Source organism: Hippocampus guttulatus, chromosome 4 (genome assembly GCF_054856545.1).
Source record: "Hippocampus guttulatus isolate MCC_2025c chromosome 4, RoL_Hgut_1.0, whole genome shotgun sequence".
NCBI classification, from domain to species: Eukaryota; Metazoa; Chordata; class Actinopteri; order Syngnathiformes; family Syngnathidae; genus Hippocampus; species Hippocampus guttulatus.
The window spans coordinates 7842334-7863361 of record NC_141264.1 but is presented as its reverse complement, the minus strand read 5'-3'; the positions used below and the strand labels follow the sequence as shown (position 1 = coordinate 7863361).

General features: G+C 43.2%; 2 protein-coding genes across 4 annotated transcripts in view; both read right to left on the bottom strand.

Moving 5' to 3' along the window:
* itpr2 (inositol 1,4,5-trisphosphate receptor, type 2) overlaps window positions 1-21028 on the bottom strand; it is a 70982-nt gene that overhangs the window by 37935 nt on the left and 12019 nt on the right. For all 3 annotated transcript variants that reach the window (XM_086108549.1, XM_086108550.1, XM_086108551.1), the window contains exons 6-29: window positions 20267-20365; window positions 20109-20192; window positions 19859-20005; window positions 18951-19046; window positions 18540-18584; window positions 16157-16308; window positions 14912-15011; window positions 14664-14824; window positions 14442-14583; window positions 8050-8208; window positions 7609-7781; window positions 6842-6961; window positions 6539-6721; window positions 6142-6393; window positions 5909-6056; window positions 4117-4264; window positions 3652-3839; window positions 3436-3562; window positions 3303-3360; window positions 2983-3148; window positions 2692-2859; window positions 1964-2050; window positions 1736-1861; window positions 1520-1642 (exon numbers count right to left, since the gene is read on the bottom strand). In XM_086108549.1, the coding sequence (XP_085964675.1) occupies window positions 1520-1642; window positions 1736-1861; window positions 1964-2050; window positions 2692-2859; window positions 2983-3148; window positions 3303-3360; window positions 3436-3562; window positions 3652-3839; window positions 4117-4264; window positions 5909-6056; window positions 6142-6393; window positions 6539-6721; window positions 6842-6961; window positions 7609-7781; window positions 8050-8208; window positions 14442-14583; window positions 14664-14824; window positions 14912-15011; window positions 16157-16308; window positions 18540-18584; window positions 18951-19046; window positions 19859-20005; window positions 20109-20192; window positions 20267-20365 (3252 nt within the window). The remainder of the gene's footprint in view (window positions 1-1519; window positions 1643-1735; window positions 1862-1963; window positions 2051-2691; window positions 2860-2982; window positions 3149-3302; window positions 3361-3435; window positions 3563-3651; window positions 3840-4116; window positions 4265-5908; window positions 6057-6141; window positions 6394-6538; window positions 6722-6841; window positions 6962-7608; window positions 7782-8049; window positions 8209-14441; window positions 14584-14663; window positions 14825-14911; window positions 15012-16156; window positions 16309-18539; window positions 18585-18950; window positions 19047-19858; window positions 20006-20108; window positions 20193-20266; window positions 20366-21028) is intronic.
* Window positions 10651-12159, bottom strand: LOC147205820 (uncharacterized; the record flags this gene model as incomplete). Its single annotated transcript, XM_086108432.1, has 1 exon — window positions 10651-12159. A coding segment is annotated over one exon (1509 nt), but the record flags the coding sequence as incomplete, so codon positions are not given.

The window sequence follows — 21028 nt, the reverse complement described above, 5'->3', positions numbered from 1 at the left end:
TTATTATGACGGGCGGCCCGGTAGTCCAGTGGTTAGCACGTCGGCTTCACAGTGCAGAGGTACCGGGTTCAATTCCAGCTCCGGCCTCCCTCTGTGGAGTTTGCATGTTCTCCCCGGGCCTGCGTGGGTTTTCTCCGGGTGCTCCGGTTTCCTCCCACATTCCAAAAACATGCATGGCAGGCTGATTGGATGCTCTAAAATTGTCCCTAGGTGTGAGTGTGGGCGTGAATGGTTGTTCGTCTCTGTGTGCCCTGCGATTGGCTGGCAACTGATTCAGGGTGTCCCCGCCTACTGCCCGAAGACGGCTGGGATAGGCTCCAGCACCCCCCGCGACCCTAGTGAGGATCAAGCGGTTCGGAAAATGGATGGATGGATGGATGTTATTATGACATCAAGATGGCGCCGCAAGAGTGGCTGCCTTTACAGCAGCTCCTATATTTTTTGTTCTTCTACTTCCTTCCTTTCATCACTTTGCTGCTGTTAATTGGGAATTTCTCCATTGTGAGCCGAATAAAGGTTTTGTTATTCTTCTGTTATGATGATTTCTTACACGGACAGCTGCATCGCTGGGCTAAATTCACCCTTCCCAATGTGTTGTCAAGTGCCGTATTGGCCCGAATATAAGACGGTGTTTTTTGCATTGAAATAAGATTGAAAAAGTGGGGGTCGTCTTATATTTGGGGGTCTAGACATGATACCCATTCACGACGCTAGATGGCGCCAGAATACGTTGAAGCGAATGCTGAACTTCACTCTCCAGGCCAAAGCGAACCCGTCACAAAGAATAAAAATAAAAATAGTGCTCGCATGAAGAAGAAAAATAAAAATAGCGGTAAGAAAGAAAAGAGAAGAAAATAATAGAAGAGATAATGGAAAATGGAGAAACGTAGCGACAATCTGGAGAAAACTGGGTCGAAGATCGGCCAGGTTAACCGGCAGCTGAGGAGAAGATTATGGTGTAAATTTCAAGATGCTTTTTCTCTCAAATATATTGTTATAATCATTTGTTTCAGATTTACTGCAATTATTTTCTGTATAAAAATTAATTTGGTGTTCAAAAAGTATTTTTTTCAAACTTGAGTCTTGAAAAAGAGGGGGTCGTCTTATAATCAGGGCCGTGTTATATTCGGGCCAATACGGTAAGTTGATCACCTCTTTTTCGATTTTTAATTGATTGTAAATTCCAGAAAGACAAGATTGAACCGGTAACATTTCATGTTTGGCGACTTTACAACATGAATAAGGCATGAGATCGACAAAGCAGCCTGGGGTAACGTCGACTTGTGCCTGTACTATTAAATAGTTCATGTTGCACTTATAGGATACCTGTCGCATGCATATTTGTGACAGGCACGACTTTGGTCAGTGATGCGAGTGGGGTGGGGTGAATTAAGGCTTCATTAAAATCTTGCTGGCAGGTCGAAAAATATATACTTCACTATGCCATTATGTGCGGCGGATAAAGTGTCCTTCAGTTTTATTGTAGTGCTTTCTCAAATACGATTCCAATCATACCCACCCCTGGAGTGAGGAAGAGATTGAGGTGTTTATGTAGCAGAAATTGGTTCTGTTGGTTCCCTCTGCAGAAGTTCTGCAGGAAAGCATGTGCCAGGGTCATGATCTCATTCATCTTATCATCACTCTGGGAAAGAACAATTAAAAGAGGGGCAACAGGAGTTACGGTCAGGCAGTTTGTCACAAGATAAGTCAGCCGGCAGTGGTGGTTCATGCTCACTTTTTCAAAGGGGATCTGAAGGAGGTCCAGCACGACCGTATGAGCCCCCATGTTCTTCAGAAGCCGCTGCTGCTGTGTACGGATCTTTTTACCATGGTAACACAGTTTACTGAGCCGTAGCAAGATCTACATATGACACACAAATAACACTCTGTTGACAACTACCAAACAGACGTGCTCGTGGCATCCAATGAGAAAAAAATGTGAAGAGACAGGCATGAAACCTGCCTCTTTGACAATGTTGTAGTTGTTTTCCTTGTTGCTGTCTATTTGAGGTTTATTGTTCCCATCGTGGACTGTGCTCAGCCCAGTCTCCTGGCAAGACACAAAGAAAAATCAGTCATCACAAGCAATTTTAATTACGAACCGTACTCGGACATGCCAACCCCTATCAGAGCCTCTCGGGAACATTCAGGACATTTTGATTTTGAGGAGAGGCAGGAACACATGTGTCTGAACCAAAACAACAAACAGGCGCCACGAGAAAGACTCTGAGCAACGTTCACATTTTCTTAAGATTTCGACTGTAGTTCTTTCAATGGTTTTGAGTGACAAAATATTGACAGCCTATTTGTTTTTATTTCCGTTTTGAATTATTCAATGTCTGAACTGTATCGCGAAATATACAATAACGTAGCAACGGCGATTTGCAGAATGGCATCACAGTAAATATCAGGTTGTATGGCCATAAGCACAAGCTGAATAGATTTTAAAGAAGGTAAAATAAAATATAATGCAATGCTGAGAATATTTATTGCGCAGATCTGAAGAGTAAAAGCTACAACAAAAATAACTTATGTATTTATTTTTCTCGATGTATACTTTTAAGCAAAGAGGAATTCCACATTTTATGACATTTTTGCAAAATATGTGCCTTTGCTCAAGAAAGGTTGGGAAACGCAACGGTCATTTCAAGATGAACATTTCAACTGTGTTATGGATACCCTTTTATTTACCTCGATGTTTTGTTCTTTGCCCTGTCTGACACCAAGATCTTCACCATTGTAGACTCCATTCTTCTCCACCCACAATTCTGATTTTTCAACAGTAAGACGCAGTTGGTCCAAGTCTGCCTTGATCTGCTTGTAGTTCTCCACATCTTGCTCTGACACTAACAGCTGGACCTGGAAAATAGGCACACACAGGAAATAAATCAAGCACAGATGGCAGTATTTAGGTTTAAAATAACCATTTGAATCCTTTAAGATACCACGATATCCAATTAACTGATGTCAACTTTTGTGTACCTGTTTGAAGGCCTGTAGCACTTCAGCTCGCTGACTGAAGTGCTTGAAGATGAGCTGCAGTGACCCAGACACCAATGGAGGATAGTCTTGCATCATGAGATGGATCAGAACCCTCAGAAACGTTCGGCCACCTTCATCGTCAAGCTCCACTGCGATTAACTCGGAGCTGAGATGAAAGGGAACTTGAATTCTCACTTACATTTGGACAGTCAAGTTCATTTGTGGATAGAGCATGATGCACAAGAAGCGATCATTCAATCGGTTTTAATGAGAGCGTGAGGATGGTGTGTGAATAGAAAGTCAGTGCATATTTGACCTACCTCCCAGCAAACATGCTCTCTGCTTTGGTCGCAATCTCATCAATGTCTGGCTCGGAAGCTGGACAGAAATCAAAATGAAGAGCAGAGCATTGAGACAAGAGAAAATGAAGTTGAATCTTAAAAGGCATCTTACGTGTCATCATCAGGAGCATGTCAGTTTGAGAAGCGGCACTCTCGGATATGCTCTTCTCTCCAAACTCTTTCTTATAGATGGACAACAAATATGTGATCCTGTAGTCCAGCCTCACACTCAGGATGAACTACAAAGAGAAGTGAGAACACCACCAAATTAGCAAACAGATGACCTTCAACCACACAACACGATGCACATTGACATGGGAGCACATACTTGAAGGATCTCGATGATCTTTAGCTTGGTGTCCATCACCATGACGTCCTCATTGTCCAGAAGCATGTGTCCTTTGCCGTAGCGCAGTGAAGGAGGCGAGTCGGGCAGGCCTTGTGGCACACCTCGACTCATCACCATCTGGGTCATCATTTCTCCAACGCCGTGGATCGTGCGCAGAACATTGTTACCTGGAGGAGACGGCCACCTTCACACATTTGGACGGCTGTCTTGCATTTGTCGACGTAGTCGACATGTTTCAGCCGAGCCACATTTGTCCACAAGAAAAGAGAGTATTCACTCTCACATTCACACCATCACTGAGTGAGAAGCAATTGCATCAGTCAGGTGACTGCACCACTACGCCATCAGTGACTGTGCGATGAGCTAATTACCGGTAGGTTAGATAGAATCAATACATAAAAATGACAGAGGCAGTAAACTAAAATCGCTTGTAGGAACACCCACCAGCCTCTGGACTTTTGGTGAGCTTGTTCATGAAAGTGAGCGGGTGTTGGACAATGTCCAGTATGGCCAGTAGAGTGCGGGTGAGTCTCAAGAGTTCACTAAAGCTGTAGAAACCAAAGTAAACCAGGTTACGAGCGAGATTCACCACCTAGAGGAGAGAAGAGTAAAATAAAACCATTCAGAAATGTACAGTAGGAAAGTACTAGCGTACTGGATTTAAGCCTACAGGCACATCGAACAGTTCCTCCCCCTTAAAGGTGCACACTTTTTGTCATAAAGCATGTTAAAACTCTCTTTATTATCTGACATGACAGTAGAATATTATTAAAATGATCTTTGCCACTAATTAACTCAACTATTACTTTAAATGCTGTCACAGTGTAAAGGAAATTGGCCATTCAAAGCCTGGAGAGACAGAAGGCGTAACCAAAGAATACATCACTTGCTCATTTGAACTGCCACTCACAGAGCTTAGGGGGGGATACACGCAGAATGTCGCAAATGAGACTAGTATAGACTTGGCCAGATTATTTAACCGCGCAACAAAAATTCAAAAGAAGAAATCAAATCAAGGGTAAACATATACAAGGGTGACCCAAAAAAAACGGGCTTTATGTGATATCTCCTTTATTTATTCACCGATTGCCCTTATTTTACAAGACCCCAGTGGGAGCTGGGACAAAGAATACACTGTGTTAAATTTTACTACAAGACAGGCTCGTTTAAGAAAACCCAGGACAGTTTCATGCGTCAGTTCGAATGTGAAAAGGCTCCATCCAAAAGCAGAATTCAGAACTGGGTGCACCACTTCGAGAAGTATGGGACCGTGGAGAACCTCAACGCTGCCAGTGAGTTCTCACACCTCAAACCTGTGCCAAGATTGGCTGAAAGAGAACTTCGGAGGCCAAGTGATCAGTCTCAAGACTGATTTTGAGTGGGCACCCCATTGCCCGGACCTAAGCCCTCCAGATTTTTTTTCTTTAGGGCTATCTTAAGGACAGAGTCTACGCAGGGAAACCCAGAACCATCACGGAACTCAAGAAAGCCATCAGGGAGGAGATGAGAGCCATTACCAATTCAGTCTGTCAGAACGTCATGGACAACTTCGTGCTGCGCCTCAAGAAATGCACGGAGCTAAATGGAGGCCATCTAGAACATATGATGTAGAACGGAGAAAAAAAGGCCAAAGACCCTAGTGTTTTGATGTGATCTTTTGAATATAATAAGCTAGTTATGGCCAAAGTTTCATTTCATTCGGACAAAGCACTAAGTAACGGGGCCTAATCAGAGTTGGGGCCCGTTTTTTTTTTTGGGTCATCCTGTATATATAAGAGTGGTTTCCCAGATGCGAACGGCTGCAAATGGAGTGCCGCAGATGGCTCTAACCACTGGTGCCGACATGACTGTTTTCTCTGGTTGTCAAGTAAGTTGATCATCTCTCTAATATTTTTAATTGAATTAAAAACACAACATAAAAACCAGTAACATGTTATGTTTAGTGAACTCCATGAATAATTTATGCTAGCAATGAAGCTGCGTGCGCTTAGCTGGGGCGCTTCTTTGGGCATCGTGGCGAGGGGGCGGGGCCTGGGAGTGGAGGAAGCCTACATTCAATATTGCTCGCAGTTTGAAAATATCATACACGAAACCAGCATTTCTACTTCTCCCTTTCATAATTGTTGCTGCTGTAAATTGGGAAATTCTCCATTGTGAGACAAATAAAGGTTTTCTTATCTTATCTTATGTATTAACTGTATATGATCTGATTTGCAACTTGTCAGGTTAATTATACCTCTAGAGTCAGCTCATTCTTGTCTTTTTCCCCAAATGGAAAAGGCTGGCTGACCACATCCTTGAGATATTCTTCAACAAACTCCATGGTGGGAGCAAACTTCCTCTTCATCTCCTCTCTCGAGGTATCTGCTGACTCGTATTCAAATCTGCAGAGAAACACAATAACAATAGACATGTAGCAGATCGCGATGTGTGTTCGTGCCATTTGGTCATCAGATGTCTGATGCTCACTCATGGATGGTGATCTTGGATGGGATCTCGGTCCAGAGGCGCGCATAGCGCACAGGAACCACAGCTTCTTGTGGGTCACGGTCCACATGCATATGAAGCATGAGGCGACAGAAAGAGGCTCGCAGGTTGAAGGGCAGACAGTCGTCAAACATGCAGCGCAAGATGAGATCCACAGGAAGCTGAGCGGAGATCTGATTGATGGCAAGATACTGACGGTCCAGGCACATTTTAGCAAACAGGTTCAGCTGATACCTGACAAGAGGAAATTAATGAGGGATTGGGAAAAAGGCTGGTTCTCTGCAGTAAAAACTCACTTGTCTGATTTTTCTCATCATTTCACTCCAGGGCAAAAAAAAAAAGTTGGAAGACATTAAGGAAGTAACAGCAATAGGGCCACCTGTAGTAAGTGATGATATCTGCATCCATCTTGTGGTTGCCTTTAGCATCCTGAGCCAGATGGCGGATGGATTTGCCATGAGGCTCCTTGTGGCTGTCGATCCAATAGAGCCAAACCTCCTCCTCTTCCCCGTCTTCCTGCATCAAAGAGGACTCCAGGGGCGTCTCGGTATTAGGGATTAGTCTGGATGTGAGCGTGTGACAGAGTAGTTGTTACAAAAAGAAAGAAAGAAAGAAATACATGCACGCACGCACACACACAAATGAAACTGTGATATTCATGTCACCACATGTTGTAACTCACTTTGTCTGGATAAGGATATCCGCATTGGCGGGGTTGAGCATAAATTTGCAAATAAGCTCCTGTGTGACAGGGATGGCGGTCTTATTGGACACACACAGATCTGAGAGATAATCCAAGAATCTGGAAGAAAAGAGCACACACACATCAGAAGCTAACTACTTAATAAATGAATGAATAAATACATAAATAAAAACTACTGTTGAAGCCACGCCCCCTGAGCTCATACTATTCAGAAAATCACCAATTGAATTTTTTCTGGTCAAAGATGCCTCTAAAGCAGCCTACAAACCCGAAGTCGGGCAAAACCTCAAGTCAAGAGTAAGTGAGCGATAGCTTTTTCTTTATCTTTTGAGTGTCTTACTGTGAAAGGGGCACACACATATCAATCTAAGATGCACAGTACAACATGATTAATGTGACAATGAGTCAATAACAATAATAGAGGAGTGGAATATGCACAGAAAAATGAGCGGACAGATCCATTTGGGCACCCCTTCCCAACAATGCGGGAATCTCTGCGGCTCATAGTCTGCTGGCTCTCTCACTCAAATTAGCCATGTGCTTAGTTGTACAGTACACTCAAACTCTGTTTGGGATGCTCAGAATAATATACAGTATCGCAGTAAGTCAACATTAAATTGACAATCACAGAGAGTGGAAAGTATACAGCAAAATGAGAAGCAAAGTATTCAATTCCTTTTTTGCGAGGCGACCTGCCAGTTTCGACTTTATGAGCTGGTGAGGTGTGAGTGGTGACAATGAATTACCTGGGTTCTCGATTCCGTCTTAGAAGGCTGACAAATGTCTCAATTTCTTTAGCTGTGATGTGCTTTTCCAGCAGCTTGCGGTTGTTGTGCAGCAGAGCAGTGATGGTATCCTCAGCCAGAATCTCATACCCAATTTGAGACTGCATGATTGAGAACTTTTTTGCTATATACTCCTGTATGAATGGAATGGAAAATATAATAAATTGTTCTTGAATTAATATATAATAATTCACTTTTCAAAATGCCGTCACTTAATGTCAGTTAATGATGTAAGATATCAGGCAGGTATTTGGTGCCGTATATGTACAGCAACTTACGATCCCAGCAAACCTTTTTTTGTCCTGTACAGTCTGACAAAACTTTTACAAAGTCTCCAAGTATCCTTAGACAACCTTGACTACTTGTGCGCTTGAACTCAACAAGCTCTCCATTCAGACGTGCCTGGTTTTTGCGATAGTCCTGCTGGGAGTGTCGCAGCACTCTGTAGCAGAGTCTCAGCATATATTTAAAGTGGGAGTAGCGCTGGTCTCCCAAATCCTCCAACTTCAACATGGGGCCATCACCTTGGTCTGTGAATGGAGCCTTCAGGATACCAAAAATCTGAGGGAAAAAAAAAACAAACACCTGCATGAGTCAACTTCACATTTTTGGACTTTCATACCTTGAAGATACGAAATCTGCAGGTCCTAGTCGTAGTGTCTCCAATCAATGGCTGTTTTAATATTAATTGCACTGTGCATCCTTTTACATGGACGGATCACCCCGCATTGCCTGAACTGTTAAAAATATATAACCAAACAAACAATGTTTAAGATACCTTACCAGCTTATCACTATTAAATATACTAATATACCTGTAAAAAATCCCCTTATTATAAATATTCCTCCAGTTGCAACTCTGGTTGGATGCTAGCTGCATTCAGGGCTCTACACTAACTTTTGCACTGGTGGCAGTGCAAAAGTTAGTGTACTTTTTCAGCTGGACGCATCAGCACAGATTCGTTACCTGAGCCCTGAGCAACTGTGCGCTCATTTTCAGCTGACGGAAAGTGGCAAAAGGGCTGTTCCTGACCTGGCTAAAAATGGGTGGAGTTTGCTGCTTAACATGTATTCCACAAATGCAATAAGAATCACAATGCAGATTTGAGAATAATGGAGGCACATAAACATATTGTAGAGAGAAATTTCGGGTTAATAGTTGAGACCCAACCACCCAGATACATATTGTGTTTTACAACAATAGTACCAACAGTATTTATTATTCCAATATGTATCACTGAAAATAGACAAGTGGGCTGTCTCCGTCGCAAAATAGTGCTAGATATAATAATAATAATAATACATTTTATTTGAAAGCGCTTTTCATCACACTCAAAGACACTTTACAAGAGCTTAAAACACAGGATAAAAATGTGCACTTAAAACAAGCATACATAATTTACAAAAGCACATTTAGATGAACAAAAAGCAAAATGGGTAAAAGAGATTAAAAGGTATTAAAAGCATTGCGGAACAGATGAGTTTTAAGGGATGATTTGAAGGATTGGAGGTCAGTACAGTTGCGGATGTGTTGTGGTAGAGCGTTCCAGAGGGTGGGGGCGGTGACAGAGAAGGCTCGGTCCCCCCAGGTTTTGAGCTTGGTCACGGGGATGGCGAGGAGGTTTGTGTTTGAGGAGCGGAGATTGCGGGAAGGAGTGTATTGGCAAAAGAAGGTCGGAAAGATAGGAGGGGGTCTGATTGTGAAGGGCTTTATAGGTGAGTAGGAGCAGTTTAAATTGAATACGCTGGGGAACGGGAAGCTAGTGGAGGTTTTTAAGGACGGGGGTGATGTGATCACGAGTGCGGGTGTGGGTGAGTAGGCGGGCGGTGGCATTCTGGATGTACTGTAGTTTATTGAGGAGTTTGGAGGTTGTACCGTAGAGAATGCTATTGCAGTAGTCAAGGCGGGAGGTGATGAAGGCGTGGATGAGGGTTTGAGCAGCGTTGAAAGAAAGTGAAGGGCGGAGACGAGAATTGTTTTTGAGGTGGAAGAAAGCAGTTTTGGTGATTTGGGTGATGTGTTGGTCGAAAGAGAGGTTATTATCAAAAAGGACACCGAGAGGAGGGGGACAGGGTGAAGTTGTCAATAGTGAGGGTAAAGTTGGAGGTTGTTTGGGTGAGGGACCGAGGACTGATTATAAGCAGTTGAGATTTAGTACAGTTAAGAGTGAGAAAGTTTGTTTGCATCCAGGATTTGATATCTGAAAGACAGTTAGACAGGGTGGAGTGGGTTGTTGGGGTAAATGATTTGGTGCATATGTACAATTGGACATCATCAGCATAGCAGTGGAACTGGAGACCATGATGACGAATGATTTGGCCGAGGGGTAGAAGGTAGAGAATGAAGAGAAGAGGACCAAGCACAGAACCCTGGGGGACACCTTGGGACAGTGGGGCAGTGTAGGAAGAGCAGTTGTTTATGTGTATGAATTGTTTCCTGTCTTTGAGATATGAGTGAAGCCAGGTGAGGACTTTGTCGGTGATGTTTAGGGATTGTAGGCGAGAGAGTAGGATGGAATGGTTGATGGTGTCAAAGGCAGCTGTACGGTCAAGAAGGATGAGGATGGAGAGTAGGCCGGAGTCAGAGGCGAGGAGGAGGTCATTGGTGATTTTAAGGAGGGCTGTTTCAGTGCTGTGTTGTGTGCGGAATCCAGATTGAAATTGTTCAAAAAGTTGGTTGTTGTTTAGGTAGGTTTTAATTTGAGATGCGACGGCACGTTCTATGACTTTGGACAGAAAGGGGAGGTTGGAGATGGGTCGATAGTTGCTCATGATGTCAGGGTTGAGTCCGGGTTTTTTGATGATGGGGGTTACGGCAGCCAGTTTGAGTGAGGAGGGGACATAGGCAAAGTTGAGGGAGGAGTTGACAATGTTCATGACGAGGTGGGAGATGGTGGGAAAGCAGTGCTTGACGAAGGAAGATGGGATGGGATCCAGTGTGCAGGTGGAGGAATTCATTGTTGAAATGATATTGGTGAGTTCGGCTATGGAGACAGGTGTGAATTCAGAGAGAGGTGAAGTAGTTGGAGTGATGGATGCTGGTAGGAAAGGGGGGGGGGGCGGGTGAGGTGGTGAGTGAACTGTAGAGGATGTCGATTTTGGATTGAAAGTGGGATAGGAATGAATTGCATTTGTCAACGGTGAAAGAGGTTGAAATATTGTCGCTGGGTTTGAGGAGTTTGTTGACGGTGGAGAAGAGAGCCTTTTGGTTGTTGGAGTCGGTGTGGATAAGGTTGGAGTAGTAGGTGGAACGGCTGGAGTTGAGTGCGGTCTTGTATAACTGAAGGTGATCGGTGTAGGCGAGGAGATGAACAGTTAAACCGGATTTTTTATAGAGTCTTTCTAGCTGGCGTTTTCGGGTTTTAAGTTTGCGGCGTTCTGGGGTGTACCAGGGGGCTGAGCGAGTGAAGGAGACAGATTTGGTTTTGATGGGGGCGAGTTGATTGAGACAGGAGGAGAGAGTGCTGTTGTAGTAGTTGGTGAGAACAGTGGGGTCATGGGACAGTGGAGGAGGTAGTATGGACAAGTGGTTGAGGACGGAGGTAGAAAAGTCAGTTGGGGAAACGGATTTGAGGTTTCTGAATGATATGGTGCGTTTTTCCTTGGGAATGGGGGTAGGGAGGTGGAGGTCCAGAGTGATAGCCAGGTGATCGGAAATGTTGAGGTTAGTGCTAGAGAGTTTTTCAATGGTGAGACCGGTGGAATAGACCAAGTCCAGAGTGTGACCGTGGGTGTGGGTGGGGAAGTTGACATGTTGAGTGAAGTTAAGGCAGTCCAAAAGGGCAAGAAATTCAGAGGCATGTTTGCAATTGGTGTTGTCGATGTGGAAGTTAAAGTCGCCAAGGAGCAGAATGAAAGGTGAGATAGGTGAGAGCTGTGTGACAAAATCTGAGAAGTCTGATAAAAATGATGGGTTGAATTTTGGGGGATGGTAAATGACAGCAATGACCAGGGGGGAGTGTCCAGGGAATTTGAAGGTGATGTGTTCAAAGGACTGAGTGGGTGAGGTGGATATAGTGCTGATTTTAAACTCTATTTTATGGACTGATGCCACCCCACCACCTCGGCTGGTGAGGCGGGGCTTGTCGATGTAGGTGTAACCAGGTGGGGTGGCTTGGTTGAGTGAGAAGTAGTCCAGGTGTTTGTGCCAGGTTTCGGTGATAAAGAGGAAATCCAGGTTATTGTCAGTTATGAATTCGTGTAAGACGAGTGCTTTGTTGTTGAGTGAGCGGGTGTTAAATAGAGCCAGTTTGAGGAGTTTGTGGTGTGTGGGTGACAGTGAGGATTGGGGGAGTGGGCGGAGGTTGGTATTTGATATTTTAAAATATTTTCTCTTGTTATTATAGTAGTGAGGGTGTCTGGCTGTGATGATGGATTGAATGGGGTAGATGGGGTAGATGGCAACAGGATCAGGATGAGACCGTGACAACTGGGGCCTGTAGGGGGGACTATGGCAAGCTGAAGTGCCGTGTGTTGGTAAAGTAGAGGAAGGGGAAGGTGCAGGTGTGTGATTTGTGATTAGTCAGCTTGTGGAGTGGTGGACAGCATGCTGGACATTTGCTGCCAGTATTCTGCTGCCTAGTTTTTTGGGGTGAAAACCGTCCACCTTTAAAAGGGATGGACGGCGCCAAAATATATTAAAATTGTCAATGAAGCCCACATTGTGTGTCCTGCAGGCAGTTTGCAGCCAGGTGTGGATGCTAAGAATGCGTCTGAAAATGCCCATGCCACGGTGCGGGGAGAGTGGGCCGCTAATGAAAATTGATTTCCCGGTCGAGTTAAGTTAACTCTTTTATTCCCCATGACGCATAAAAATGTCAAGAAAAGACACGACGACCGGCTACCCATGACACTTTTATGTCTTTTCCTTTTTCTTTGTGCACAAGGGTCAGACGCACATCAGGCTTGTCTGCTTTGTAAAACATTTAAAATCTGTCCAGCAGGTGGCAGCAGGTGGCAGGGATCAGCCAGGATCATGCGAGTAGAAGTAGAGGGCGAGTAGAGGGTAGTTCGTAGAGTGTATTTGAACCAGTGGCGATGGAGAAATCAAAGCAATTCACCCGTGAGGATTGCTTTTGGAGAAGAAAATCTTCCACAATGACGAGGGAGAAAGTTTCTGAAAGCAGCAGAACACTTTTGTCCGCGCAAAAGTAACAAGCAGCCAAAAGAGGCTCCGTGTGCATCAACATCATCTGCTTCATGCAAACCCCATACCGCAGCATCAGTGCAAGCGAAGTAATTCCAGAATGCGGTCTACGACATTTGTTGTGCCCTTGTGTTAGGGCAATTGCTTTATTTTTTGTCACACAAAAAATATATGCATAAATTGGATGGGGGCGGACACACACGCATATGTGCACATACACATGCAAACTTAACACGTGCACACACTGAACTCATTGTTTTGCTTCTGTAGGTCGTTCATTTCATCAGTTCAATTGAGTGCAGAAATAGTTTTGCTTTTGTGATGTTATGTTGGTTTGTAGAAGGAAAGTCTTATTTAGATGTCACAAATGCAAAAAAAATGGTGGCGCCATACTCGAAATTATGCTTGAAGTGCATCCTGATCCAAAAATTTATTTTTCTCCGTTTTTTTTTCCCCCTCAGAAAATGGAAATCTCATGAAAGGTAGCTATTTTCTAATGCTGATTGCAGAAGGACAGAAAAAGACAATCTTTTTTTTTAGCTGAAAGAGGAAAGTCTCATCCTTCTTTTGGTTGGCTGCATGCTTATAATCGCAATAGAACACAATAATCTGTGGGTCTTGCAAATCAGTCAAATCCAGTAAATTGTCTGGGACCGAGGGGTTTGCTCCTGTGAAAGTGGCTGGGATTGATTGAGTGAAATACATTTGCGAGCGGATTGGACGCACTGTCAAGCCCTGTGAGTGGTTGTGTACCAATACCGCACAGTAGAGCTGCCCAACCTTTTTTGACTGAAGATGTACTATACAAGCAGCCAAACTCACACGATCGACCATTCTCACCCGTACACGAACAACACACACGCACGTGCATATGTATACATACACCCACACATGCGCACACATGCATGCCATGATTAGCAACAGCCATAACGGACACAAACATGAACGAAACAGAAAAGTAAACTAGAGACAAGACCGAGTTTGTAAAAAGTAAATCACCGCCTTCCTTATTTGGACACCTGACACAAGGAGACAAGGACGGACTTTTGTAGCATGTCAATGAACAGAAAGGGCTCTGATCGCGAGCTGTTATTGCAGACTGCTGACCACTAACAACTTCCTGTAATGCAGGTCATGGTGCACCGTAGGTTAAAGGTGGTCTACTTTTTTATTGTTATAGATTTTTTAAACATACTTTTTGTGTGGCTGTGAGTTTGCTAGGATACTTGGGGTGCAGTTCACACAAACTCAAAAATCTTTTTTTTTCCCTACACCCTCCGCTGTCGACCACGATCAACTGATTGGGTATTCCTGTCATCGTGAGTTTATTCTGTATCTTTCCTATTTATTGTGAAGAAGGGGGGAGGGGGGAGTTCTGGATCTGGTGGACATAATTTTTATTCTATTTGTTGTTTTTTTCTTGCCCTGAGGAGATTTTGCAATTAAGTGACTAACCATGTACCAGACTGTAAATCAGTCATTGAAAAATACAATATGAAGCCGCATTGTGGCGTTTGCACCACTGCAAACTACTACGAGTACTTCCCACAGGCACATTTTAAATGCTGCATGTTTGCGAAGGTGTGTGTGTGTATGTGCGTGTGTGCATGTGTGCATGCGAGGGAAACTGTTGAGATATACGTGCTGACCTGAGCGAGGATGTTTTGTTCTCTCATTAGTTTCTGCCTCTCTCGGTTGGGTGTAGAAGTGACCACGGACAGAACCTCCTGGCCATTGTTTGGAACCACACATACAAAGAAAACCAGGTCTTCTAGCAGCTTAGTCACAAACCTGCAAACAATGTTGGGGTATATAAAAACTTTGAATCTTGAACTCAGAAAACCCAAGTTTGTGACCCAACTTGACTTTACCTTCTCTCATTTTGAGCAATGTTGCCATATTGAAGCTTCCTCACGGTGGCCTCAAGGACCTTGCTGGCATCGTTGGCATAATCCAAGTCTCTCACTTCAGACAGGGGAACGGATACAATCGCAAAAGCTTCCTTATCCTCTTTAGTGGAACAGGTGCCAATCTATTGTGACCGCCACAGGAAATGCCTACGTCATTTATTTGAGTTGAACTTAGAGTAATTGTGTGAGCATCCTGTCGCTGGGCAAACCTTGAGCATGACTGGACGCTCCTCTTCTGCATCAATGGGCACATTGGTGCTGGTCACCCATGTGTTGGTGCACAGGTGCCTCAGCCTCACATAAGAGTTTCTGTGAAACATCTGAGACAGTGAAGTCTCACATCTAACAAGGCTTTGAAAATTTGCTGAATTTTTAATGGGACTTGAGAGGAATAGAGCGGTCCTTAAATGGAGTTGGAAAACATATTGCTCCATAATTATGTTTAGCATAACTAGATTTAAGACAAAGTTTCTGCCATATCATGCAGTGTGCAATCCCCCTTCACAAACAGTGGTAATTTCAAGAAGACCGAGGTCACAATTTTTGTATATTTATTCAAGTAACAATGGTACTCTACTAATCCTAAATACAAATGTTGAACATTTTAAAACAATGCTCATACTGGCTTGTAAAACATACACTACTTTCTCGTCAGGATGAGAAACTTTTCTCGTCCCAAGGAGAAACATATACCGTATTGGCCCGAATATAAGACGGCCCTGATTATAAGACCACCCCCTCTTTTTCAAGACTCAAGTTTGAAAAAAAGACTTTTTTGAACACCAAATTAATTTTTATACAGAAAATAATTACAGTACATCTGAAACAAATGATTATAACAATATATTTGAGAGAAAAAGCATGTTATTTTGCCTCATTCAAATCTAAAGTGCAATCACATTCGTAAATGAATGGCTTCTGGTTTTTGAAATGTAAATTACAACTTCTCCTCAGCTGTCGGTTAACCTGGCCGATCTTCGACCCACTTTTCTCCAGATTGTCCCTACGTTTCTCCATTTTCTGTTATCTCTTCTATTATTTTCTTCTCTTTTCCTTCTTACCGCTACTTTTTATTTTTCTTCTTCGCGCTACCGTTATTTTTATTTTTATTCTTCGTGGCAGGGGTTCACTTTGGCCTGGGGAGTCAAGTTCAGCATTACCTTCATTGATATCTGGCGCCATATAGCGCCGTGAATGGGTATCATGTCTAGACCCCGAATATAAGATGACCCCCACTTTTTCAGTCTTATTTCAATGCAAAAACACCGTCTTATATTCGGGCCAATACGATATATTTTTTTTCCCCCATGTCACTTTTAGGCACTCGTACTGAGGCAACTACAGCTTTATTTTTCAGAAAAGTGCATTATAAATTAAATGTAGTTTTATTATACATTACATTACTTTCCTCTCCTGAATACGACTCAAGCAAAAGTCACTTGTCCAATACTGACCTGGGCACCAAACAGTCAGCACGCTGCAGCGTGGTGGCATCCAGCTCAAAGAGAGAGGCGATGTCATTGCCTTGTTTGACAGAAACCAGTGTAAAAGCAATCTTGTCTGCTGCCTGATGCTTTCTCTTGCAATATACAGAGTCCGTCTCATCCTACAGCAACAAACAAAAATATCCGGAGAACAGACATATTGGTGTATATGGACTGTAAGGGAAGGTCTGCATTTTGTGTACTATTACATAACTGAAAAAAAAAAGTACTTCACGTGACCATCTAGATTAGTTGCCTATGATTAAATTTTGGTAAAATGACAATTTTTTTCCCCACTTCTCCTCAAAAATAATCGAATGCTGTCTTACTTTATTATAGTATTGTATTGTATAGCTCATATTTTTAATCGTGTGGCGATGGGCATGTTCAAATTAAGATACGGACATTTTTCACTGTACATACGTGAGAAACTGGTCAAAAAGTGGACACTTACATTCATACCTACACTGAGATCAGAATATTTTTGTTTTGTTTTCTCTCCTGACTACAGGGTGTCATACATTACTTATGGCAGTCACTTTTTTTTGTGGTAGATTCTGAAGAAATTGTCTGATTGACCCGAGCTAAAATTTTCATTCGTTACAAATGTTCCTTTCTTTAAAAAGACGGCATGTCTCTCTGGTTTCAAAAGGTCAGAACTCAGAAAATGCATGGTGCGTTTCTAGAAACTTCACATGGAAACGATTTTTGGATCTCTGGAGAAGTTGGATACTTTACATTGCAATTAATAAGAAATGGGAATTAACTAGAAATTTGGGACGCCAACTGTTAGGTACTGCGCAGTGGGCCGTGGGCTTCCACACTCCATTTAATGCAAACATGTTTCCTCCCACATTCCAAAAACATGCATGTCAGGCTGATTGGACACTCTAAATTGTCCCTAGGTGTGAGTGTGGGCGTGGATGGTTGTTCGTCTCTGTGTGCCCTGCGATTGGCTGGCAACTGATTCAGGGTGTCCCCCGCCACCTGCCCGGAGATGGCTGGGATAGGCTCCAGCACCCCCCGCGACCCTAGTGAGGATCAAGCGGTTCGGAAAATGGATGGATGGATGGATGTATCGTCATCCACCACCAAGTCATCATGAATAATTTGTTCATCAAAAGCGGATGCCCCATGTGAGGCCCCCCGTGTTGCCAAATTACCTTTTGGTGCGATGCACATTGTGGAATACCTCCCGGCGAAATTTTAGTAGCATATGTCAGACATGTCTCACCTTCACTTCAGTCATCAAACACGGTTAACTGCTGATAAATGAAGCCACATCCAAATCTGATGGTTTAAATTCGACAGATGTCATCGGAACTGAATTGACAGCTCTCTTAGTCTAACAGGTTTGCAAGGCTATGATGGCAATATTGTCACCCTCTTAAAACAATGGCCAAGGTTATATTTTCACAAAATTTGATTTTTTTTTTTGCCAATACCACCTCCTCAGGATGCTGACCTCTTCTAATATCAGGTACATCCTTAGTTAAACAGATGATTCAATTCCACCCCTTAAATGAAATTATTAATACACATAAATTTATTATTTGATTGAGTTTTGCCCGTTTCCTTGACCAAAGAAAATATTGACTTTATTGTTTTAGGAAGGCGACAATGCCGTATGTAAATTGGCATATACTGCAGCATTAGCGTGTAGAAGTGAATGAGTTCATTACGCCTACTGTTTTGTTTTGTTTTTTTTGTTTTTTGCATGTCACTCGGAAGCTCCCTAATGGTGCCTTCTCACCTCAGCTTCGATAACCCCCCACCATCCCAGCCCCCGCCCCACAACTGCCCCTCCACCAGTCCACTGGTGACTCACCCCAGCAGCTTAACACAGACGAGCGGAGCGGAGCAGACAGCACGTCTTCTACCTTCCCACCCATTTCACAGAGCGCCCCTCACCCCCTCCACACAACCCAGACGTTATGTAAGGAGCCCCCTGTGTGTCTGAAATTCAGCGTGGGCATAAGAAAGCGTGTGAGGGTGAGACAGATTGTGTGTTTGCTCACTGCCTGAATACAAATGTGCAAGGTAGCTAGGGGGCTTGAGAATCTAGATATAGAATAGGAGTAGGCATGCGTGTGTGTGAGTCCGCGTTCGGTGAGTTGTAAGTCGAAGAGAGCTTGCAAAATTGCATAACGAGACAGAGGGGGGCATGGAGTTAAGACAAACAACTCCTTCTCATGACTCATTCTCTTGCGGTCTCACTCGTTTCATGGCGTGATCTAAAAAGTGGCTCACCTTCTTGCGCATAAATTATGAAGTGATACTACTGTATGTGTTGGTGCGAGGACGAGGTACCCAGGATGCCATTTAGCTCAAAGTCGTCATGAGACAAACTCACCTCTCCCTTGGGCTCCAATGTTTTGACTTTGAATTCAGGGTTTTCCTGCAGAGAAATAAAATGAAAAGTGACTTCAAGCGAAGAATTTTCTCATCATAGCTTGGTCGGTCCTATCCATCAGCCAATCAAAACTGCAGTAAAGGCCTGACGCTGCCTTCATCAAAGGAAACACTGCCACCTACAGCACAGTATCATCCTACTCAAGTGGGCTTATTCACTCATTTGTGCAGCATTGCATCACAAAAGTTAACACGTGAATAATACAATGCAATACAATAAAATACAATAAAAAGAAATGATAGATCAGTTGTGTGTAATTATACAATATGATCATGATCTCTAAAGTAAGTAAAGTAATTCCTTTGCTGCATTCGAAAAAAGTATCAGCATGTTCTGTTGAAAAGGCCTCACCTCAGCTGCGAGGTAATTGCCAGTTGCGAGGTGCTTGAAGCGGAACAAACTGTTCCACTGGCCAGCCCCACCTCTGCAGGGGTCATAGTGAACGACCTGGAAATAGATACCGGGTATAATGACCCACAAATAAATAACTAAACTGAAACATGAGCAAATGCACAAAAGATCCGTTTTTTTCCCATTGAGAATGACTTTTGTTGTCGCATGAAGTTGGCCTGAGCCTCAGGCCAACTTCATGTTCCTCAATCCTGAGGAATTTCAACCTGGTGAAAATACAGTTGTATTTAAATTCCAATTTGCTCTGAATGCCCGTGTTAAAATCAAGACTGAGTAAATCATGAACAGTGTGTGCGGTATATGTACACATTAGGTGCATAAGCAGTGGGAGTTCTCTCTCTCTCTCTCTCTCTCTCTCTCTCAGGTCAAGACATCTGGTCTGTGAGTTTTCTCTCTCCAAAGGCGCCACTTACAGACAGTGGCAAAAAGGCTTAGAAAAAAAATCTGTATTAATCTAGTGGACCAAGAGAGAGTGACGATTACAACCAGGTGCTAATCTGAATTAGACCATTTGCGGGATCTGGATCTGGTCGCTTGGAATGACACACTGACAGTCATTTTGCATTCGTAATCGAAACACCAGCGTGTTTCACATCAGCAGCTAGTGTTGTGAATAAAGTCAATTGTGGCAAATAAGTTCAACCTGATAGTGAGGAATTTTCACTACAAGTTAAAATGGAATTGAAAAGGCATTCAGAGAAATAAATGGTGGTAAGCAATTACTTTGAGCTTCTTTATAAAGCTACAAAAGTGACTTAAATTATTAGCTGTCCGCACAAGTCAGAGGAACACTGAAGCATGTTTGGAAAAAAAAAATGAAAAAAAAAGTAATAATTTCATTATTTTACCTCAACTTCCCAGAGAGCCTTGGAGCTGGTGGCAGAGGTGGCAGACTGTCGTAGTGTGGTACGGAGGAAGACATGCTGCTTTTTCTTGTAGTCATCACAGGTCAGAAACTTCTCCTGCTCTGCGTGGAAGAGCCTCACCACATCTCCCTGGGAGAAGGCACAAAAGCATGGCTTTGCACGCTTGCGTTCACCCCGCCAATTCAAACAGCTTCACTAAAAATTCCACACAAATGGCAGCAATTGAACAAACCCCTTTCAGGATGTCTTCCTTGTAGTCGCTAAACTTCATGAACAATGTGACCTTCCAGCTCGTGTTGCAGCTGACGGCATTAACCTGCAACATGAAGCGGGGGCGGGGAGATGGGTGAACCAGCAAAACTTACAAAGTTCATGTACGGGTGGTCCCACCTCTTTGCAGCCAGGGTTGTCGAGGAGCTCAATATTACTGGCATGAAGAGGCTGCCCTGCGTTCACCGGCATCAGCACCACCTTGTCTCCAACCACCACCTTGAAATCAAGTTGGAGACATTTGTTGCTTAAACATCACAACGGATATTGACCGCCAATCACTCTCCATGCAAAAGGTCTGAAACCCCCTATCCCATTTTGGAGGTGTTGTGTGCAACAGGGTGAATTGAAAACATGCTCACTGCAAATAGGATGTCAGCATGTACAAGCACGTCTGCCACGGTGAGTTGGCATGAGTGCAGCGTACAAGGTCTCATAGCTCATGCTCTCTGTCACCAAGCAATAAATACATACATAGGTAAGCGTAAACAAACAGCAAATCCTCCTCCATTTACCGTATGAATAATCACACTACGCATGATAAACTACCTACGAATTCCAATACAGGATAACATAGCATCGTAATATACACGATCAGAATTATTCAACAGTAATTTAGATTGCGGATCATGAACATTCTTTTAAGTTCATAATTTTACGGGCAAACTGTAACTAATTTGTAATACTATTTTCAACCTTATTTTTTGTTGTCAAGTTCTCTGACAGAGCCCTGTGCATGATAACATAATAATGATACCATTATTATTATTATTATTACCGGATATTGGCCCGAATATAAGACGGCCCTGATTATAAGACGACCCCCTCTTTTTCAAGACTTGAGTTTTAAAAAAGACTTTTTTGAACACCAAATTAATTTTT